This window comes from Ascaphus truei, chromosome 5, assembly GCF_040206685.1.
Source record: "Ascaphus truei isolate aAscTru1 chromosome 5, aAscTru1.hap1, whole genome shotgun sequence".
Lineage (NCBI taxonomy): Eukaryota > Metazoa > Chordata > Amphibia > Anura > Ascaphidae > Ascaphus > Ascaphus truei.
Genome location: NC_134487.1, coordinates 17294996 through 17314066, shown reverse-complemented (window position 1 = coordinate 17314066; position 19071 = coordinate 17294996). Strand labels below are relative to the sequence as shown.

At 46.1% G+C, this 19071-nt stretch overlaps 1 protein-coding gene across 2 annotated transcripts in view; it reads left to right on the top strand.

Annotated features, from left to right (window-relative positions):
* The window catches only part of LOC142494356 (uncharacterized), a 60065-nt gene that overhangs the window by 21709 nt on the left and 19285 nt on the right, over positions 1-19071 (top strand). For both annotated transcript variants that reach the window (XM_075598915.1, XM_075598914.1), the window contains exon 2: positions 17438-17629. In XM_075598915.1, the coding sequence (XP_075455030.1) occupies positions 17438-17629 (192 nt within the window). The remainder of the gene's footprint in view (positions 1-17437; positions 17630-19071) is intronic.

Sequence of the window (19071 nt, the reverse complement as noted above, 5' to 3'; positions counted from 1 at the left end):
ACAGCTCCACCCCACCTGTAATTGGAGGGGTTTAAGGGCCTCATGCAGAGAGCAGCGCTATGAACAATCTCGCCATTTTCCGGCGAAAATCGCGCTAAAAACAGCCGAAAATGGCGAGTTTGGAAAAAAGCGCCATTTTTTTTTTCGTTTTTAAAATCTCGCCGCGCGGCTGGCGAGAACCTACATCTCGCCAGTTTTAAAACTCTCCTAATGCAGAGAGCCGCGAACGGCATCTAGCGGCTGTTCGCGCCAAGAAAATGGCGCGATTTGCTAGTATTTGCCTCGCCAAGAAAAGTTGGCAATTACATGGAGCTCGCCGCCTATAGGAAAGGGAAAAAAAATGCGCGATTTTTTTTTAACACATTTCTACAGCGCGCATCTCTCCAATTCTAACTCGCGACACGCATTAATGACAAACATTGCAGAATTCGCACATTTCTGCATATGGAGAATAAAACTCTCCAAAAAAGCTACTTTTTATTAAACTCTCCAATTTTAAAATTCGCTGCTCTCTGCATGAGGCCCTAAATCAGGGATGGCAAAACTTTTTTTCAGGCGTGCCAATATATCGGTACAGACCGTTTGCCGGGCCTCTGTCCTGCTGCCCTCTACATCCGGTTTAAATTAATAGCTAATCCTAAACTAAAGAATGCAAAAAACAAACAAGGATATTAAAAAACATTAAAATATAATAAACCTTTTTTATGGTGAAAAGAAGAAACTTGAAATCCCCATAAAATATATATTTAAAAAAAAAAAGAGAGAGAATCTGAATATAAAATGTCTCAATGGGATTTCTAAACTTGTATTTCCGTCATCCGTTTCTCAATATTAGGACAGATTTTCGAGGTTGATAACAGGAGCAGACGGCGCCCGCATTAGTGTCTCTCAGGTGGCTCAATCAGTCCCTGCTTCAGCACAGGTGTCTTCGACTAAGCCTCTGATTGAACCACCTGTGCTGAAGCAGGGATATCCTGAATACATGACCTGGGTGGCCCTTGAGGACTGGAGTTGCCCTCCCCTGACTTATATCCTAAAAGGCTATGTATATTTTAAACACAATCCGGTAGAAAGCTGCTTGAATTGAATTTCAAAGAACCACCATTAATGTTGATAGGTACAGAGGTGTGGGAGCAACGTAATGTTTGGGCTAGAAGCTCTATATTCAGCTCTATATTCTGGCAACCTACTAATTATGCTCAATATTAGAAGAGAAGAATGACCAATATGCTCAATATGCTGTTACAATTATCAGTACCAGGCATTGTCCTTTAGTACAGTACTTCGCCAGCAATGTCAGGTGACACACAGCTCTGTCCCAATGCCAACTAGAACTGCAGAACAACACTTCTCTGAACATGGCTATAACCATGAGTTGGTTGAATCCATTAATAGTAGGGAGAGGGAGAGGGAGACTTATCATAAAGATTTACTTATTCTAAAAGCAAAATGTATCAACAAAATGGATCTGGCTTTTATTACCAAATATAGTACGTTCTGGAGACAAATTCAAATTCATGCTTGAAAAAAAAATTGGTTGATTCTTAAATGTTATCCAGTGTTCAGCACTTTGCTTCCCAAAAGATCTCAATTTGTTTTAGCTAAGGGCAGAAGTAGGAGAGATGTGCTTAAGATATTTCTTTACTAAAATTAAAAAAACTTACGAGAGCTATAGTTTCCTAAAATCTTACCAAAGTGAGGTTTTAAGTCTGGCAGCTGTCTACAATGTACAGTAAATGTATTGTTTCTACTAATGATTTTCCTAATATTGACGGCACAAACAATATCAGATTAATACCTGGCTGAGTTGTCCTAGTAAATATGTGACGTGCTTGTGGCAGTGTAGTAGGCATTATGTGGGACATACTGTTCCAGATGGGCATTCTGTAAGAGGGTTTATGAGCACCTACTGTATATGCGATTGTAATGGGATAAATAAATAGGTGACAACAGAACACACTTTGTACAAACCTGATGTGGATGGCTATATATATGTAGCCATGCTGTAAAATGGCTGCAGTCATCTCTCCTGTTGACAGTAAGGCCTGGTAAGTTATGGGCATGCCAGCAGTAATCATGGAGGTTTGCCCTCACACCCTGGTGAGGTGCCCTATGTATGGATGGGAGTGGTCACAGGCTCTGACTCCTCGGTTAGTGATGTCAGAGTTGTGTCAGCCCCCAGAGGATACATAAGGCACAGCACTGATCAAAAGAGTTGGAAGTAGAGAGTAAGAGAGTGTTTGCTGAGTTATGGAGGAGGAGTTAAGAAGCTGTTAAAAGGACAGTGTTGGAACTGTGACCATGGACCTGGTCACAGGGAGATATCCCTGCGGGGATAGGGAATCCCTACATTAGGAGGACTATACCTTTCAAAGGGAAGTACGGTGAACAATGGAGGGCTAAATTCACCCATTGTGGAGGGCAGCTGGCCCACCGTGCAAATAAAGATGTTCCTGTTAAAAGATACCCTCGTGTGTAAGTGTGGAGTGATTATGCAGGGGGCTGCACCACAGAGGAGTTCCTCACCAGGACCATCCACAAGCTCAAGCTGGGACCCTGATGAGGTGGAGGCGCTGCACTGGATCTAGGTAGGACTCAAGCACACTACCTCAGCTGCCTGTCTGGGTTGGCAATCCCCAATACAACATCATGCGGGAGACTCAGGAGTCCTGTTGCCAACAGGTGCACCACCAGACATCACACTGTAATGGGGACTGGTTAGACCACAGGGGCCAATATGAGATTGGGTGGGTCAGGCTAGTCCAGAAAACCCGTTACATATATATAGTTCCATAGTCGAAGCTGACTGAATCACAGTAAGTGAAGTTGTAGAGGCCTACACACGGTCCCCCAGCATTTAAATGCCTTGGGGAAGTGCGCGGGGCCTCTGCAACAGCCGCACGTCAAATGTGCTGACAGCAAATACTTACTCAAAATATACTGAGATTCTGCCCCCTTACTCCCCAGACAAAGCTTAAATACTATCTATGGGGATGGGGGGAGGAGTCAGCAACACTAACTAAAACATTCACTTTTTGAGAGTGCTATCCACAAGACTTAGACAGTCACTGAAAAAGAGGAAGTTAGCTATCTGAAACTCACAATAAACTATATACTGGCAGTTTCAGACTGTGTAAGCATAATTACAGCAACAGTAGACATTTTAAACTAAGATTCAAAAATGAACCCATTACATGCCTTGGGTTAACCCACTGCATGCCTTGGCCATCAGAAACAAGACAACCTTAATGTAACGGTGTTTCCCCCACCCTATGGGAGATTCCCCTGTTACCAGCTGTATGATGCATGCTACATGTTGGCTCACAAGAGGCTGAGGTGTCCGCCGATGTTTGTGGGGACTGCAGGACAGAGTTCTGGGTACATACCCGACATTTACTCCATGGTACTCAGCGCCTCCAGACATATGAAGGTAATCTCCCACAGTAGAACAGACTCCTCTCGCTCAGGAAAGATTATGCACCAGGCAGGAGGTATATATAACAGGAACTGGTTTATTCTTCTGCTCAGCACAGTCTCTAGGCAATTCTGCCCAATGCAGTCACAGCTCTGGTCTCTCAAGCTTCAGATGGTCCCTGGGGCTGCACTACGGGTCAAGGGCCCTTCGCAGCAGTCCTAGCTCTTCCCTGATACTCTTGCAGGACCAGAGGAATAGGTAATCACTCACTCCCCCCCAAAGGGAAGAGCACCTGGGCCTGCCAGTACACAGCAGCCCAGTGTGATACCTTGTCTCTCTCACGGTAGAGACCAACTAACAATTTAGAGATGCACCCCCTTCAGTTCAGTAGAGGGAGGGTACCAGGTCTGAACCCAGGATTGGGTAGAACACAGACCTGATTCCACCTCCTCCCCTGTCACTCAAGGGTACTGCCTGAGTGGGGAAAACCCATGATTGGTCCTAACATTGCCTGCTGTTATCAGGACTGATAAGTCAGGACAGGGCAGAATAGTAGCCAGACATGGCATGGCTACACCTATAAAAAAATAATTTATATATATTCCACATATATATTTTTCTATGTATTTTTTCATGAATTTATCGGTAAATGTTTATGTAGAATGTGCACAATCTCTTTCATATATCTTTATGAATATTGTTGTTACCACTGCATTTTTTCTGTTTATTTTATGACATTCTATTGCATAAATGTAACTATATCCTATTTACAATTGGCCCACCTATTAGATAATAGGAGCGTTATGTTAAGCTCAGGCGGTTGCGCAGACCATTCAGAGACGCCATTGTAAACGTGGCACTGCTGGTGTATTTTGTCTGGAGCTCAAGGTTTTGTATTTAATTGTAAGTCTAGATATTGCTTTTATTTCCTACAAACATATTTGATACTTAAGTATGGGAAGACTCCTTGCTCAGCTGATGTGTGGAGGGTAGAATGTACAAAAGGTGCATAGACAGGATAAGTATGAAAAATAATCACAAGAGGGGAAGTCTCTGTATGTTGCACTCAGATATAACGTAGGATTGGACAAGAAGAATATAAACATTCACTTTTAATACACAAAGTTAAAATGTAGTCAAATTATAGAAAACAAACCTGACGGTGAATCAGCCGTGAAGTTTGTGTTCTATAATTTGACTGCATTTTAACTTTGTGTATTAAAAGTGAATTTTTATATTCTTCTCACCAATCCTACATTACATCGGAGTGCCACATACAGAGTCTTCCCCTCTTGTGATTATTTTTTATTTGATACTTAAAACAAGATGAGGATGATCAATATAATTAATGAAATCAGAACTCACCAGCTATGAAAAAATAAAAAAAGGTGTATTTAACTACATAAAAATGATACAAAAATACACAAACTAGACAAAAATAATCTCCTCCCACGCGTTTCACGCCCTCTCTTATTTGATACTTACCTTGTTGCGTTCGCTTTTCTTTTGATTCAAATGCAATGGGCTAGATCACGTGACCCTTTATGCACTGCCATTGACCCCAAATTCGGGTGAAAAAGTGACGGAATTCTGGCGAAATTGGTTAAATCCTGTCAAACGCTTACCACGACTTAATGCCATTTTTGTGTGCGTAAATTTGCTGATTATTGCTACTCATTTCTGAGTAAATAATATAATTTGTCAATAGTAGTAATTAAAATAAATATTGCCGCAAAGTTGTTTCTGAAAACCGTCAAATTTTAAAACAGCAAAACGTGTGAAATCTTATGGGGGGGGGGGGGTAAAAAATAAATCAGTTCTGTACTATTAGATAATAGTGACTATTTATTTTTAACTGTTTAATTTTTATTCAACTTTTAATGAGTATTAAAGCATCCTTTGATTTCTATAGCAGGCTTTAGCCACCTTCCCATTAGTATAAGATCTTTGAAACACTTTCCTGTTTGTGATCATTTGTTGCCAGTGTTCCCAGTTGTTTGAGCTGCAAACTGTAACAATAGATAATGTTACCTTCGTAATATGAGGATACATTGAGCTGACTGAAGGATTGATTGAAACTGAAAAGTGGCATTCTGTTAGGCCAGTGTTTTTCAACCCCTGGGTTTCCCAGGCACCCCTAAAGAGTTCCCTGAAATTTTCTGGTCATTTGAAAATTGTACCAAATACAGAAGAATTTACAATGCATCTGATCACAGAGTTGCAATTAGAGAGGGTTGGGGTTCCTCACAATGCATCTGATCTCAGATGCGCTATTAGAGAGGGTTGGGGTACCTTACAATGCATCTGATCTCAGGCGCGCTATTAAAGAGGGTTGGGGATCCTTACAATGCATCAGATCTCAGAGTTGCTGTTAGAGATGGCTGGGGGTTCCTCAGAATTTCACTTAGGATTCCTTAACCAATAAAAGGTTGGAAACCACAGTTGTTGTTTTTTTTACACTTTTATAACAGGAGCACCAAACAATTGCCAGCTTAGGTAAGACTGTAGCATTATACATTGTCACATGCTTTACATATAAAAGAAAGTGGTGGGGGTGTAGAAGATAGCTGCTATATATATACCTTTAGTGTATCTAGTGGCAAGGTCCATATTTACTAAGCAGGCCTATCCCAAAAGAAACCGGGAGGCACATTACTGGCCATTAAAGTGAAGGGGCCATCCTTGTAATGTGTTCTTATTTATTCAAACGAAAGATTTGTGCCTGTGTGCAGATATCTACCGCACACTGCAGTTTAAGGGAAAGTGATACTAGATTTCCATTAATGTTTTTGTCGGATAAACCATTAAGAAAATGACTTTGCCGTTCTGTGGCTAGGCTGTGGCTTACTCTTTGAAGCAGCGGCTTTTGAAGCCACCTGTCTCTGCACGATAGGTTTGAAGCATTGTCACGAGGCTGGTTCGCTCTCATTGGCTGAACCGCTCATGTGACCCGGCCGTCGTATGACAAAAAATAAAATCATTTGTCTGCTGAAAAATCTGCCTCTCAGCCGCGCTTCCTCGCTTGCGCGCTCGTGCGCTCGTGCGCATTATGGCTGGCCCCCATAGATCCCCTGCATTTTGTTAGAGCCGCGAGCGCCATCGCGCTCGCCGTTGCTCCACCATGGCTGCGGCCTAAGTAACCGAAGTGCCCAGCTAGCCATGGGCATCCCATAATAACATCACGTTGTTATAAAGATAACATAGCCTTATCCTGAAAGAACATGAGGTTACTCTAACACCAATGAGCCAAGTTACTGAATGATATTATTTTGCATATATGTTTTTGTTATTCTTTGCATATATGTAACGCTCGGCCTGCCCACAAGCCAGACGAGACCCCGGGACTGAGGTGGAAAGGAGAAATACCACACACCTAACAGTAAACGGGGGCACGGCCGGAGTGTGGAAGTAGCGTAGCTGGTCCAGGGAACAAAAATAGAAAGAGTTCAGTACTTGCCAACTCCAGTGTAGAAGGGTAAAGTCCGTAAGCCAATGGTCAAGGTGTAGGGAGAGCAGCGTGGTAGAGTGTCCGTAAGCCGAGTCCAAGGGATATAGAAGACTGCAAGGTAGAGAGTCCAAAGCCAAATCCAAGGGGGTCCAGAGAGCAGAGTGGTCGAAGTCCAAAGCCAAAGGTCAAAATCCATAGAGGTCAGCAGAGAATCCAGGGACAGGAACAGGGACTGAAACACAAGAGAGCCAAGCCGAAGCAGACAGCACCAAGGTACAGAAGCTATGCAGAGCAATGTGGTAATGGTGAGGGGAGACTAAATAGTGGGCTGGGACCTATCAGGGGAAAGGGAGGAGTGGAGGTGCGGCCCAAGGGAAGCCCTGATAGGGGAGAAGAGCCTGGGGGCAGACCTGGTGGAGCAGGGGCAGGAAAGCATTCTGATGCGCGCGCCGCACTGGAGGAGGCAGGGTCAGGCTCCTGGCGCCAGAAAAGGGAAGCCTGGGTCCGCGCGTGTCACCATTACGGACCCGGAAGTGCAGGAGCAGCCAATGGGGAGACGTCGAGGACCGGGGAACGCCGCCGGGAACCAGAGGCAGCGGGGAGAAGAGGTAAGGAGGAGCTGGTAGCGGGAGTCCCCGCATCGCGGGTCCTTACAATATAATTTGCCTTGAGGATACCATGTTAATTTATAGAACACCACGTTGGTTTCGGTTTTAGGCAATGTCATGTCATTTCTGCATAACACATCTAATAAAGTAAAAGTCATGGTTAAGGAACTGCAGGGGACCCTCTCAGAGACAGCTGTTGGGGTTATAATTTGTGGTTCTGCATTGTGAAGCAGATAATAACATTATACAAGTAGAATATTGTGTCTGAGATATGTAAAGAACTCTGGAGTGCTTTCTGTATCTTCTTTATGTCTGCTAAGAAAGGCTAGTCTCATATTTTTTTTATCAACCTCACTGTTTATGTTGAACACACAGTAAGGGAATTTAACAATACTTGGGAAAGACCTAAGGATATCCTAAATATGAAGGAGATCCAGGAATCAAATAGGGTTGGACATTTTGTGACATATCCCGTGTATACACCTGTTAAGTACTGCATACCTGTGAGCATGTGACCTACATATGGGACAAAGGTTATAGCCAGCTGTATAGCTAACCCACTTTTCACCTTCCGCAAAGGTCCCTCAAATAAAACATTTTTCCCCTCAATCTGTCCCCCTATCCCATCTGCCAAGAACAGCACACAAGTGACCATGTTACTCTAGCAAATTCATCTTTGTCCTTGGCAAGGAACTTTCAATTAGTTAATATTAACCCCTTACTCGATTGCAATCATATCTATCCGCTTCCACCACCCAAGAAATATGCAAAATATGTAATTAATATATATCTGCCAGGGTCTCAGGATCCTGTGTATTATAGAAAAACCTATGCACTTACAGTAACACAGAAAAATCCGTTGTAGCAAAATGTGTCAGAAAATGTAAACTTCTCTACACAGAGCGTGCAACAGTTAATTCGGAGCCCAAAGCATCACTTATTAAATGTTTTAATATATGTGTACAAAAATACATTGCTTGGATTACAGAAAAAGGATTCAAAGAACATGCAGTTACACTAAATGCAGAACAATTTCTTAAAATCAAAGGATTAAAGCTACATATAAATTCCTATACTTTACCACATGTCATAGGCTATTCCCCAGAGAGGTCACTTGCGTAGAAAGTCGAAAACTCATGAGTCTGATCCCAAACACACCTCTGTTGAATTCTGATTTTCATATTACCATGCTAAGACTTATGTACTATTTTTACCCATTGAAACAATGTAAGCCCAGCCCCTGAAGCACCAGATTGATTAAAATACCTAATAGTTCCCACCATTTTCATTACAAAACGTGGAAACAATATGTCCACCGGAATCAACCTCCCTCTGCCAGCCAATAGAATGCTGCGACATCATCATCATAAGATGATGATGGGGCTTTTGGTGTTCACTTATAAAGAGTAAATGGCAAAGTGGAAACGTTCCATATAAGTTGGTATATGTCTGAGGATAACAGTGGCAGTCTGCTAATAGTGACTGTGAATAATTTGGAGACGTGAAATAATATGATCTGGTTAATTATTAGGGTTTTTTTTTATTTGTGTATATTTCAATTTCATATTTCACCTGCAGAACATAAAAACATTCAAGTAGAAAATAAAGGTCTGCCGAAACATCAATAGTCTGTAAAGTGTCCTTATTTCACATCCATTGTACGTGGCAAAGGCGTTCTGCATGTGCTTATTTCTTTTAGCTCATGACTGATATATAATTTAACATTGAGTCACCGATTACCTGCAATTAAGACATAAATAGCTCTTTAAAATCACATAGAAGAGCATTTTATTAATCAATTATGGCTGCTATAAAAATATAGAAACATTTAATTATCCAAACGTATAATAATTAACAAACCACATTATTTCATCACGTGTTGTAATAATGAATGTTTGTACAATACGCCAGGGGTTGTCAACTCTCAACATCTCACATATAGTTATTCTGTAGGTATAGGACTGCACTGCTCTCACTAATAATGTATACGTGGCAGCAGTGGCAGGTGGTACATTGAGGTGCTATTCTTGCGGTCGCTCCTTTCACTTGCTATATGAATGTTTGCATTTAAATTAGACCAAGGAAAAACGTGAGACATGTAGTTATATGCTTCATTTCCTTTTGCCCAAGGATGTCTTTTACAGATGTTGATAAAATTCACCTACTACAGAATAACTCTGACAATGATGTAAAACAGGGGTGCGTAATCTTTCCATGCTGCCCCCCCCCCCCCCTACCTGCTTCCCTCCCTGCTCGTTCCCCCCCCCCCCTTACCTTGTCTCCAGCTCTCGGCGTCCTTTGACGCTGAGAAGCCATGGCGACACATCGCCGAAAACAAGGTAAGTGAAGTTCCAGAGGCCTCATGCGATCCCCCAGCATTAATTTAAATGCCTTGGGGGAAGAGCGCGGGGCCTCAGCAACCGCCGCACCCCCCCCCCCCTCTGAATAATCTTGCGCCCCCCAGTTTGCGCACCGCTGATGTCAAATTCAGTTAAAGAAAAGGTGTGGTATGCTCAAAACACTGCAATTCATGTAACTCAGCAGTGGCAGCTATATGGTTGAAAGACATGAAATTGAACATACAGTATGTATACAGTATCACTCACAGTACCTGGAAGATCATTGGGGAGGCTTACATCCAGCAGTTGATCAACAAGAGGGGGTTTGGAGGATGATTATATATATATATATATATATATATATATATATATATATGTAACGGTATTTCTGAACCGGCCTGACCCACCCAATCTCACATTGGCCCCTGTGGTCTAACCGGCCCCCATTACAGTGTGGTAGTGTCTGGTGGTGCACCTGTTGGCAACAGGACTCCTGAGTCTCCCGCATGATGGTGTGTGGGGAGGACCCGTCCAGACAGGCAGCTGAGGTAGTGTGCTGAGTCTCACCTAGTTCCAGTGCAGCGCCTCCACCTCATCAGGGTCCCTGCGTCCGCAAGGGGATGATCCTGTTGAGGAACTCCTCCGTGGTGCTCCTCTCTGTACATTCACTCCACACACGTACACGAGAGGGTTTTTGAATGAGAACATCTTTATTGGTGATGTGGGCTAGCTGCCCCTCGCAGTAGAGTATTAGCCACTCATTCTGTAGTCAGTGCCTCCCTTTAAAAGGTGTCTCTCTCCTTAGATAGGGATTCCCTATCCCCGCAGGGATCACTACCCTGTGCCAGGTCCCTGGACACAGTCTCCTCTGGGTCACTACAACATAACCCCCAGTCTCTTAGGCTAGTACTTGAACTTGGATGCAGATCTCTGACAGAACTCCTGCAGAGCTCCTGCAGAACTCTGTCTGAACTGAACGTACACTGGCGACACACTTTATTCGAGCTCGGCTAGTCCCACGAATTCGGGTATACCCGGGTGTATTGAGGTTTGTGACTGTTTTCTGCCCGAGTGCATTGAGTTATTTTCCAGACAGGGATTGAAGCATTTTATTCCCTCTGGCTGCAATACTGCACAGTATATATATATATACTGCATTACAATTCATGAATTTATGCCATCTGGTAGACACGCGAAGCATTGCAGCCTATTAAATCCTAATCATTATCATTTAACAGATCAGCCGCCCATCAGCCAGGCATGAACCCAGGCTGGGAAGGCAAATGCAACGGGGCTTGTCAGAGGTGAGGAGCGGCGCATTCCAGGTATCTGCCAGGTACATACCGGGTATTTGCTCGAATAAAGTGTGTCGGTGCAGTAGATCTGTGCAGAACTAACTTTAGGCTCAGTGCTGTGCCTTATGTATACTCTGGAAGCTGGCACACCTCTGACATCACTAACCATGGAGTCAGAGCATGTGACCACTCCCATCCATACACAGGGCACTCCACCAGGGCGTAAGGGCAAACCTCCATAATTACTGCTGGCATGCCCACAACTTACCAGGCCTTACTGTCAGCAGGAGAGATGACTGTAGCCATTTTACATGTCCGCTACATTCTCCCCCTGGTGAATCCCATCGTCCTCGCTGGGACCTAAATTTGTATACCCTTTTCCAGGAAGCACTGAAATACAACACATAATTGGTTAACTTTTCATACAAATCTTCATGGTGTATAACAAAAATGACTACAGTACATTCCGCCAAGCCCGCCCCGACCAGCAGCCACGAACCCGCGTAATGTATCAGTACCTCCTAAAAATAATGATTCGGGTCAGGCTTCTTGACCTCTCTTCCGCCCATATCTATGACCATGACGTGATAATGCCTAGGCAGTCCCCTCTCAGGCCTATAGGTCACCCGGTGCTTATAGATGTTTCGGCCAATGCCCCATACCCGCACTAAGTGCTCTATGCGCTCCTCGGCCTTCTTCCCTATCACGGAACTCCCTCTTCCCACTAGGAGCATCTCGATGGCCTCCCTAAGCCACCTATCCCGGTTGTCCTCTATCTCATCCATGAGAGGCTCAGGGACATACGGTTACTCCAACCCGTGGGAAGATTTATACCGAGCCATTATGGTTCTCTCGGCCCTACTAATTCTAGTCAGGTCAGCCTTACCTGCCCTCCCAGGCAACACCCATGATAGGGGCTCATCAGGGTCCACGGGGTCTGATATTATGCTAGGACCCATGGGCTCTATTTCCCTATTCTCAATCTGCAGCCACCGCTCCTGCAGCTCTCTGTCCCTCTGTTCGGGGGTAAACTCTCCCACAGCCCACCAGTAGTCCACTACATCCTCTCGCCGGATGAGGAACCGAGTGCGGTCCATCCAGGCGGAGTACCCTTCAAATAATGGGGCCCACCAACGGCTCTCCTTAAATCTATCTGACCTCCCTGACTCCCTATCATCGTCTATGGAAAATATCCCCGATGACCGTGCGGATCGCGGCAGGAACCACCTGGACAACCCCGGGGCCCTTATCGCTGGCTCCGGTGCCGCCGTGACCACCCTCAATTCTCCCCCTCCCCGAGAGTCACCTTCCGTAGCGCCACTGCGCTGTCTTTCCCCAGTCCGTCTCCCTTCTCCCCCTGATGATATGTCCACGGACTCCAGACTAGGCGGGGAACCCGGGGACCGTGTGATTGGAGCAGGGGTTTTAGCTAGGGCGGGGTATTGGGCGGATGGGCAAGGAATGGGACCCCACGGGGTTACGACCCGTTCCTGGCTGTCCGTAGACTGGTCCAATGAGGACACCTCACCCTCCTCAGTCCTTGGATCGCCCCTCCAACTCCTGGGCCTTGTAGGTGATCGGGGACCTTCCCCCGATCGCCGAAGCGTCGCTGCACTCTTCCTTTGGGTTCCGCTGTCGCCACCGGAAGTGATGTCCTCCCCGGAACCGGAAACACCGTCGTCGCGGGTTGGACCCCCATTCGGGATCTCTTCCTCAATGACGACATCCGGAAGCTCCGCCGTCGTCCTCACCGGAAGTGATGCCGTCTCTCCACGTGCGCCTGCGGCCTGGCATGGCCTCTCCGCTCCTACACCGTCTGCTGGGGCAAGGTAAGTGAAGGGACTCCTCTTACCCGTCCGCAGGGGTGCCGGCGTCTCTCGTCCGTCGCCGCCACGTTCTGAGGCGGAGGGACTCCGTCTCTCGGCTCGCCGATCTGCGGGGGACGTCCTGTCTTTCTGACAGCTGCTAGTACCACGGGGTGTCGTCCTCCCCGGTTCTATTCTGGGTGTCGCTGCTACCTCCGCAAGTTCCCGGAGATCCTCGTCCGAGTATTCTCCCTTCTCGTTGCGGTCAGGAGGTGACCCGACTGCTGCGGTTGCGGCCGACCCAGCCGACTTGACCGGCTCCAGTCCCCTTTCTCCGGGACTCGCACGTCCTATCCACAGTGCGCCAGGGGACTCGGCGGTTCGCTTAGCCTGGTCCCCCGGGGGGTCAGCCGATTGTATCGGAATAAACGTTGGCATAGGCCATAAGTACAGTGTCCCGCAAATGGGGCAACGTGCCGCCGTGTTGACCGTGCCTCCGGGCAGCCCGCATTGTAGGCAGAGCCCGACCACCGTCTCGGTGTTAGCCACCCTTACTACCAGTAGCCCGCCGGGTACTGAGTAGGGCTGAGTGGAGACCATAGTTCCCACAGCGGAGGGGCAGGCCATTCTTTTTGTAGGGACCACTTTCAGTGTGGGTCTCTCCAGGTCAGTGGTTCCTCGCAACTGACCGGTAGAAGCCTCTGGGCCAGCCACTTCCTGCCTCGGCTCCTCCTTTCGCTGACATAGCTGGAACCCGCCCCCAGGGGTTGCAATTATGGGCGGGTCCCACAAGGGAATATCATGCCCCGTAATTAAGGCCGCGCCTCTCTCAGTCCTGGTGGGCGCGGTCTGCGTTTTCGCGCCAGTTTCCTCCTCAGAGCTGGATTCTTTTCCCGCGGCTAGTTCCCGCCTTCTCCTTGCAGCAGTTTTGCGTGCAAAATATCCCTCTTTCTTGCAAATCATTTCCGCGGCCGGAACTACCTTTTGTAGTGGCGCCGTCTGGATATCAGTCCCTGGGCCCAGTGGGTGCATTCCCACAGGCCATAGTTGAAAGTCACTCCCCCTGGTGGAAATCAGTGGAGGGTCCCATAGACTAAGCGGTTGACTCAGCACAGGGGCTGAGTTAGTCACTGTCCATGCAGGCGCAGCCATAGCTTTCGCGCCATGCCCCCCATCAGGGCGGGGCTCTGCTGTTCGCGCCATTCCTGGCCAGCTTTTTGCAAGTCCTGTATCAGCCACATTTTCTGTGACTGGCCCATGCGGTTTCCCTAGCAAGCGGGAACCGCCATTTTGGTTGGCTTTTAAGCCCAAAAAGTCACTTTGTTTGTTCTTCTCGCGGGGTTCTCCCCCAATTATTACAATTTCCTCACACTCTTCAAGGGTGGCCCCTCGGTGTCCCAGACAGGATAAAAACGGGGCAGCCACGGCCTTCGCTCCGCTCCAGAGCAGACTGGTTAACGATAGCTCGGCGACTGTTTGCTCTTCAGTGGGGTGCACGCCACGGGTGCCCTCCCCATCAGCCTCTGGTCGCCATTTTGGGTTCTCCGCACCACGCGGATCCTCCATTCTTTGGGTTGTCACACTCTCGTACCAATTATCGTACGGGGCGGGGCAGCCTCCACATCAGTACAATAAAGAGTTGCTCAGATGCACCACCACATGTGTACCTGAACTAGGCTGGACTCATGTTGCACTACCTCAGGCTAGGCTCACTCTCTCAGTGTCTGCTGTGACTCCTTCCTCCCAGTCTGTGCTCCCTATGGTAAGTGCCTGGAATGGGCTAGGTACTCTGGCTCTGCCATGCAGTACTTGGGGCGTCTACCTCTCTTGGTCAGCCTAGCGCAGACCCTCTCCAGGATTCCTGACCAAGTTACAGGCTATCCCTTCTGACGTCCTACCAACTAGCACTGCCTCAAGGTGACTCGGTCAGCTATAGCCCGGCTCCAGACCCCTCACTCCTTTCAGGCCCCTAGGTCGTCCCTGCGAACTGACAATATCCCGTCAGCCCCTTGACCACCCCTAGGTCCGTCCCTACGCAGCACAGAGTGGCAGCAGACGCTCTCCCTGTTTCCCAGTGTGCCTAGCTAGAGCCTGTCCTGATGACAGATCTGATCTCAGCAGCGCCTCCAAATGTAACGGTATTTCTGAACCGGCCTGACCCACCCAATCTCACATTGGCCCCTGTGGTCTAACCGGCCCCCATTACAGTGTGGTAGTGTCTGGTGGTGCACCTGTTGGCAACAGGACTCCTGAGTCTCCCGCATGATGGTGTGTGGGGAGGACCCATCCAGACAGGCAGCTGAGGTAGTGTGCTGAGTCTCACCTAGTTCCAGTGCAGCGCCTCCACCTCATCAGGGTCCCTGCGTCCGCAAGGGGATGATCCTGTTGAGGAACTCCTCCGTGGTGCTCCTCTCTGTACATTCACTCCACACACGTACACGAGAGGGTTTTTGAATGAGAACATCTTTATTGGTGATGTGGGCTAGCTGCCCCTCGCAGTAGAGTATTAGCCACTCATTCTGTAGTCAGTGCCTCCCTTTAAAAGGTGTCTCTCTCCTTAGATAGGGATTCCCTATCCCCGCAGGGATCACTACCCTGTGCCAGGTCCCTGGACACAGTCTCCTCTGGGTCACTACAACATAACCCCCAGTCTCTTAGGCTAGTACTTGAACTTGGATGCAGATCTCTGACAGAACTCCTGCAGAGCTCCTGCAGAACTCTGTCTGAACTGAACGTAGATCTGTGCAGAACTAACTTTAGGCTCAGTGCTGTGCCTTATGTATACTCTGGAAGCTGGCACACCTCTGACATCACTAACCATGGAGTCAGAGCATGTGACCACTCCCATCCATACACAGGGCACCCCACCAGGGCATGAGGGCAAACCTCCATAATTACTGCTGGCATGCCCACAACTTACCAGGCCTTACTGTCAGCAGGAGAGATGACTGTAGCCATTTTACATGTCCGCTACATATATATATCGGGAAACATCGCCCCCCTTTATCTTGTACTTACCCTTTTTTCTTGCCTGATGAAATAACATATATATATATATATATATATATATATATATATATATATGTTATTTCATCAGGCAAGAAAAAAGGGTAAGTACAAGATAAAGGGGGGCGATGTTTCGGACCTCCCGGTCCTTTATCTAGCTCCTTGGACCAGATTTATATCCAACAGAGTGCTACAGTATTTTTTGATTTTTGTGTTATCAATTTTCCTGCTGGATGGTGATACCAGCTGCTCTGCAAGCACCCTGACTTCAAAGATAAGTAACTTATTCTTTTTGATATACCTGCTTGAGTTTCACTAGGGTTAGTCCACTAGACAATAAGAAATAATACACATTTAGTGTAGGTACCTGCCAGAACGGAATTCACCTTGATAGGGTCAGCAGGGGTAATCATTTTTTTTAATTAAAAGATGCAACTACATAACTCATTTTGTTATAAGGATCAAAATGTCAAATGTCCCTGATAAATTGCAAACCAATTCGGGAGGATCGCAGGGTTTTTGTATTTGTTTTCCACGTTAATACGTATGTGGAATGGCGTACGTAGGGATAAGCAGATCACTTCCACTACATTTCTGCTCCGTTTGCCTGAAACACAGGGACTGATGTACTGTATCAAGGCAAATTTGGTGCAACATTTAAGCAAATTGTGTCATCTACTTCTTGCGTCACTTTGTGTCAATGTATCAAGGTCTTTGCTTTACATTTTGCTTCGTTTGTGTCCCCATGCGATTTGGGAAGTTACAATAAGTTAGGGAGGAGTCACATGACACGCAGATTATAATGAGATGCATCAAACTGGGCGTCTTCGTGCGTCACTTTTATATCTTGTATTTGCGTCCCAAAAATCCGCCAGGTCGGAGGTGGCGCAAACTTTTCTATCTAACAATTTGCCTCAAACGTAAGAAACATTTTCTTACGTTTGACGCAAACGCGAGCAGAAAATGAAGCCAATGCATCAAAACAAACTTCTACTCGAAACGACATTGTGAATCTGCAAAGCAAACACAATAAGGTTAGCGAGAGTTAAACAAGTGACACGAGTCTACACTGTACAAAAGATAGCACAGATAAGAAACTCGTGAGTGCATCTGCGAGTCTTGCGCTCAGCGTCCATTTGTCGCATTTCATAGAGTGCTTAAACTACAAGCTGGGATCCTGGGTAATAACTTGCAGTTGAGAACACCGTGCTTTCCTCTTTTTAGCTTCCTAACCATTTTAAACAGGCGTGGTTTCCTAAGAATGGTGTCAAAACCCTTCATACTTAACCCATAGTACATATCACTATGGTTAATTCACTTTAGGCCTTGTTAGGACAGCATCTGCAAAAGGATCAGAGGGATTACTGTAACAAAAGTTTTTATTTTTCATTTTTGCAGAGAAATGTATATGAGCCACAACATCTTTACACACTTGTTGTTAAATCCCGGAGTCCAAAGCACTGAAAATAGATCACGGCACAGATCCATTGACCAGCGTATTTCTTGCTTCTTTTCAATTAGGTTCCTGTAAACCGCCATCTGACCCCACAGAGTTCATTGCTGAAAAGTTTTTGGTTGGAAGTAAAGTGCAATACGAGTGCGAGAAAAACTACACCAGGATTCGTGGGACAACAAACATCTATGACTGTCTCAATTTTACCGGAGGCGCCCGGTGGGAGAATAGGAAAAAACGTGATGAGTTTCAATGCATTCGTAAGTAACTTGCTAAAAGGGAATTTGCATGTTGGTACAGTTTTTTACATGGAATTTTTTCATTAGTATTTGCACCAATATTACGCCAGTTTTACAGCCCAGAGACGTTGAATCATATCCTTTGTTGGGAGATGATGGTTCATTTTTGTTCCAAACCGAATCAAAATGTTCATCGCCATCAATTTGCGCCACTGGCAGAGACTTGTTGATTAGAGATGTGCGAATCCGCATAAATACGTTTCCCAGATTTTCACCGATGTTACCCCCAAAATCCGTCTGGAGGTGTAAAATCTGCAAATGTTTTGTGCGGCTCCATTCCGCGCGGACTCATCAAAAAACGCCATTGGATACAACCCGTGGACGGATTTGGCAGATTCCGTGGATGTGATTCCGTCCACGGGTTGTGGAATCCGCAGAGTGTATGTGTAATAATAACAAAAAAATACGCAAAGCGCAAATCGCCCTTTTTCAGATTGATCCGCTGAAATCCGCTGACCAAAGGGACCAGCCGATCCGCTGCGGATCCAAATTTGCCCCAAAAATCTTTATTGTTTTTTTTTTAAATCTTTTTGAATCCTTCTGTGAAATGACTTCCAAAGAGCTCCACAGTGAGGATTACTAGGTTCAGAATTTCTTGAATTCATGGTACCACTACTTTATTTTACACTGAAAGCCACTGAACTTTCACACATGGTCACAGAATCCAGTTCAGTCTTGAGTAAAAGATGGTTTTTGAAAGTGGGCAAAGCCACAACTCACATGGTCCCAAAGGGACAGATGACACTAAAAGGTATCTTTGCGAGTGTCTCAACGTCAGCATCGGTCCCCCACCTGAATCCCATAATGGTAGGAAATCCGACAGCCCTCACAGATCGTGATATAATACAGCCAGTTGCTGCTGCAGCCCCAGTAACAGAGGATACACAAGTCTACTCTTAGCTCACAAGACTGCTCAGCTCTGGACGTCTACAGTGGAGGGAAACATTTCTTAATAGACCATTTTTCCACAGGTTTTTCATGCCCTTAACTGGATTCTGGACAATCCTGCGCTGTATGTGTTTTTCTTTCTTTTACTTCCACATATAATTCTGTGCTCTCAAACATCATAATTCCCATATAAAGAGGACTGTAAGACACCCTATCCAGTACCCCCGAGGAAGCCACTAGTGGTGGAACTCACTGGGTGGAGTCTTCTCGGAGAACAGACATGACCCCAAATGTGCCGTGGATTGTAGCAGAAACCAGTTGTACAACAGAGAAGGCTCCACAAGTGTGAACTTGTATTACTGTGCTCTCTTAGGCATTTAATAACAATTTCTTTGTGAGTAATAAAGAAATTATATTATATGAGCTGCCATAGTAAAATATATTGCACGATATGTCCGCACTTACACTCTTTCTATGTTCTTGGATATGGGAGGATATGGAACACTGAAACCATC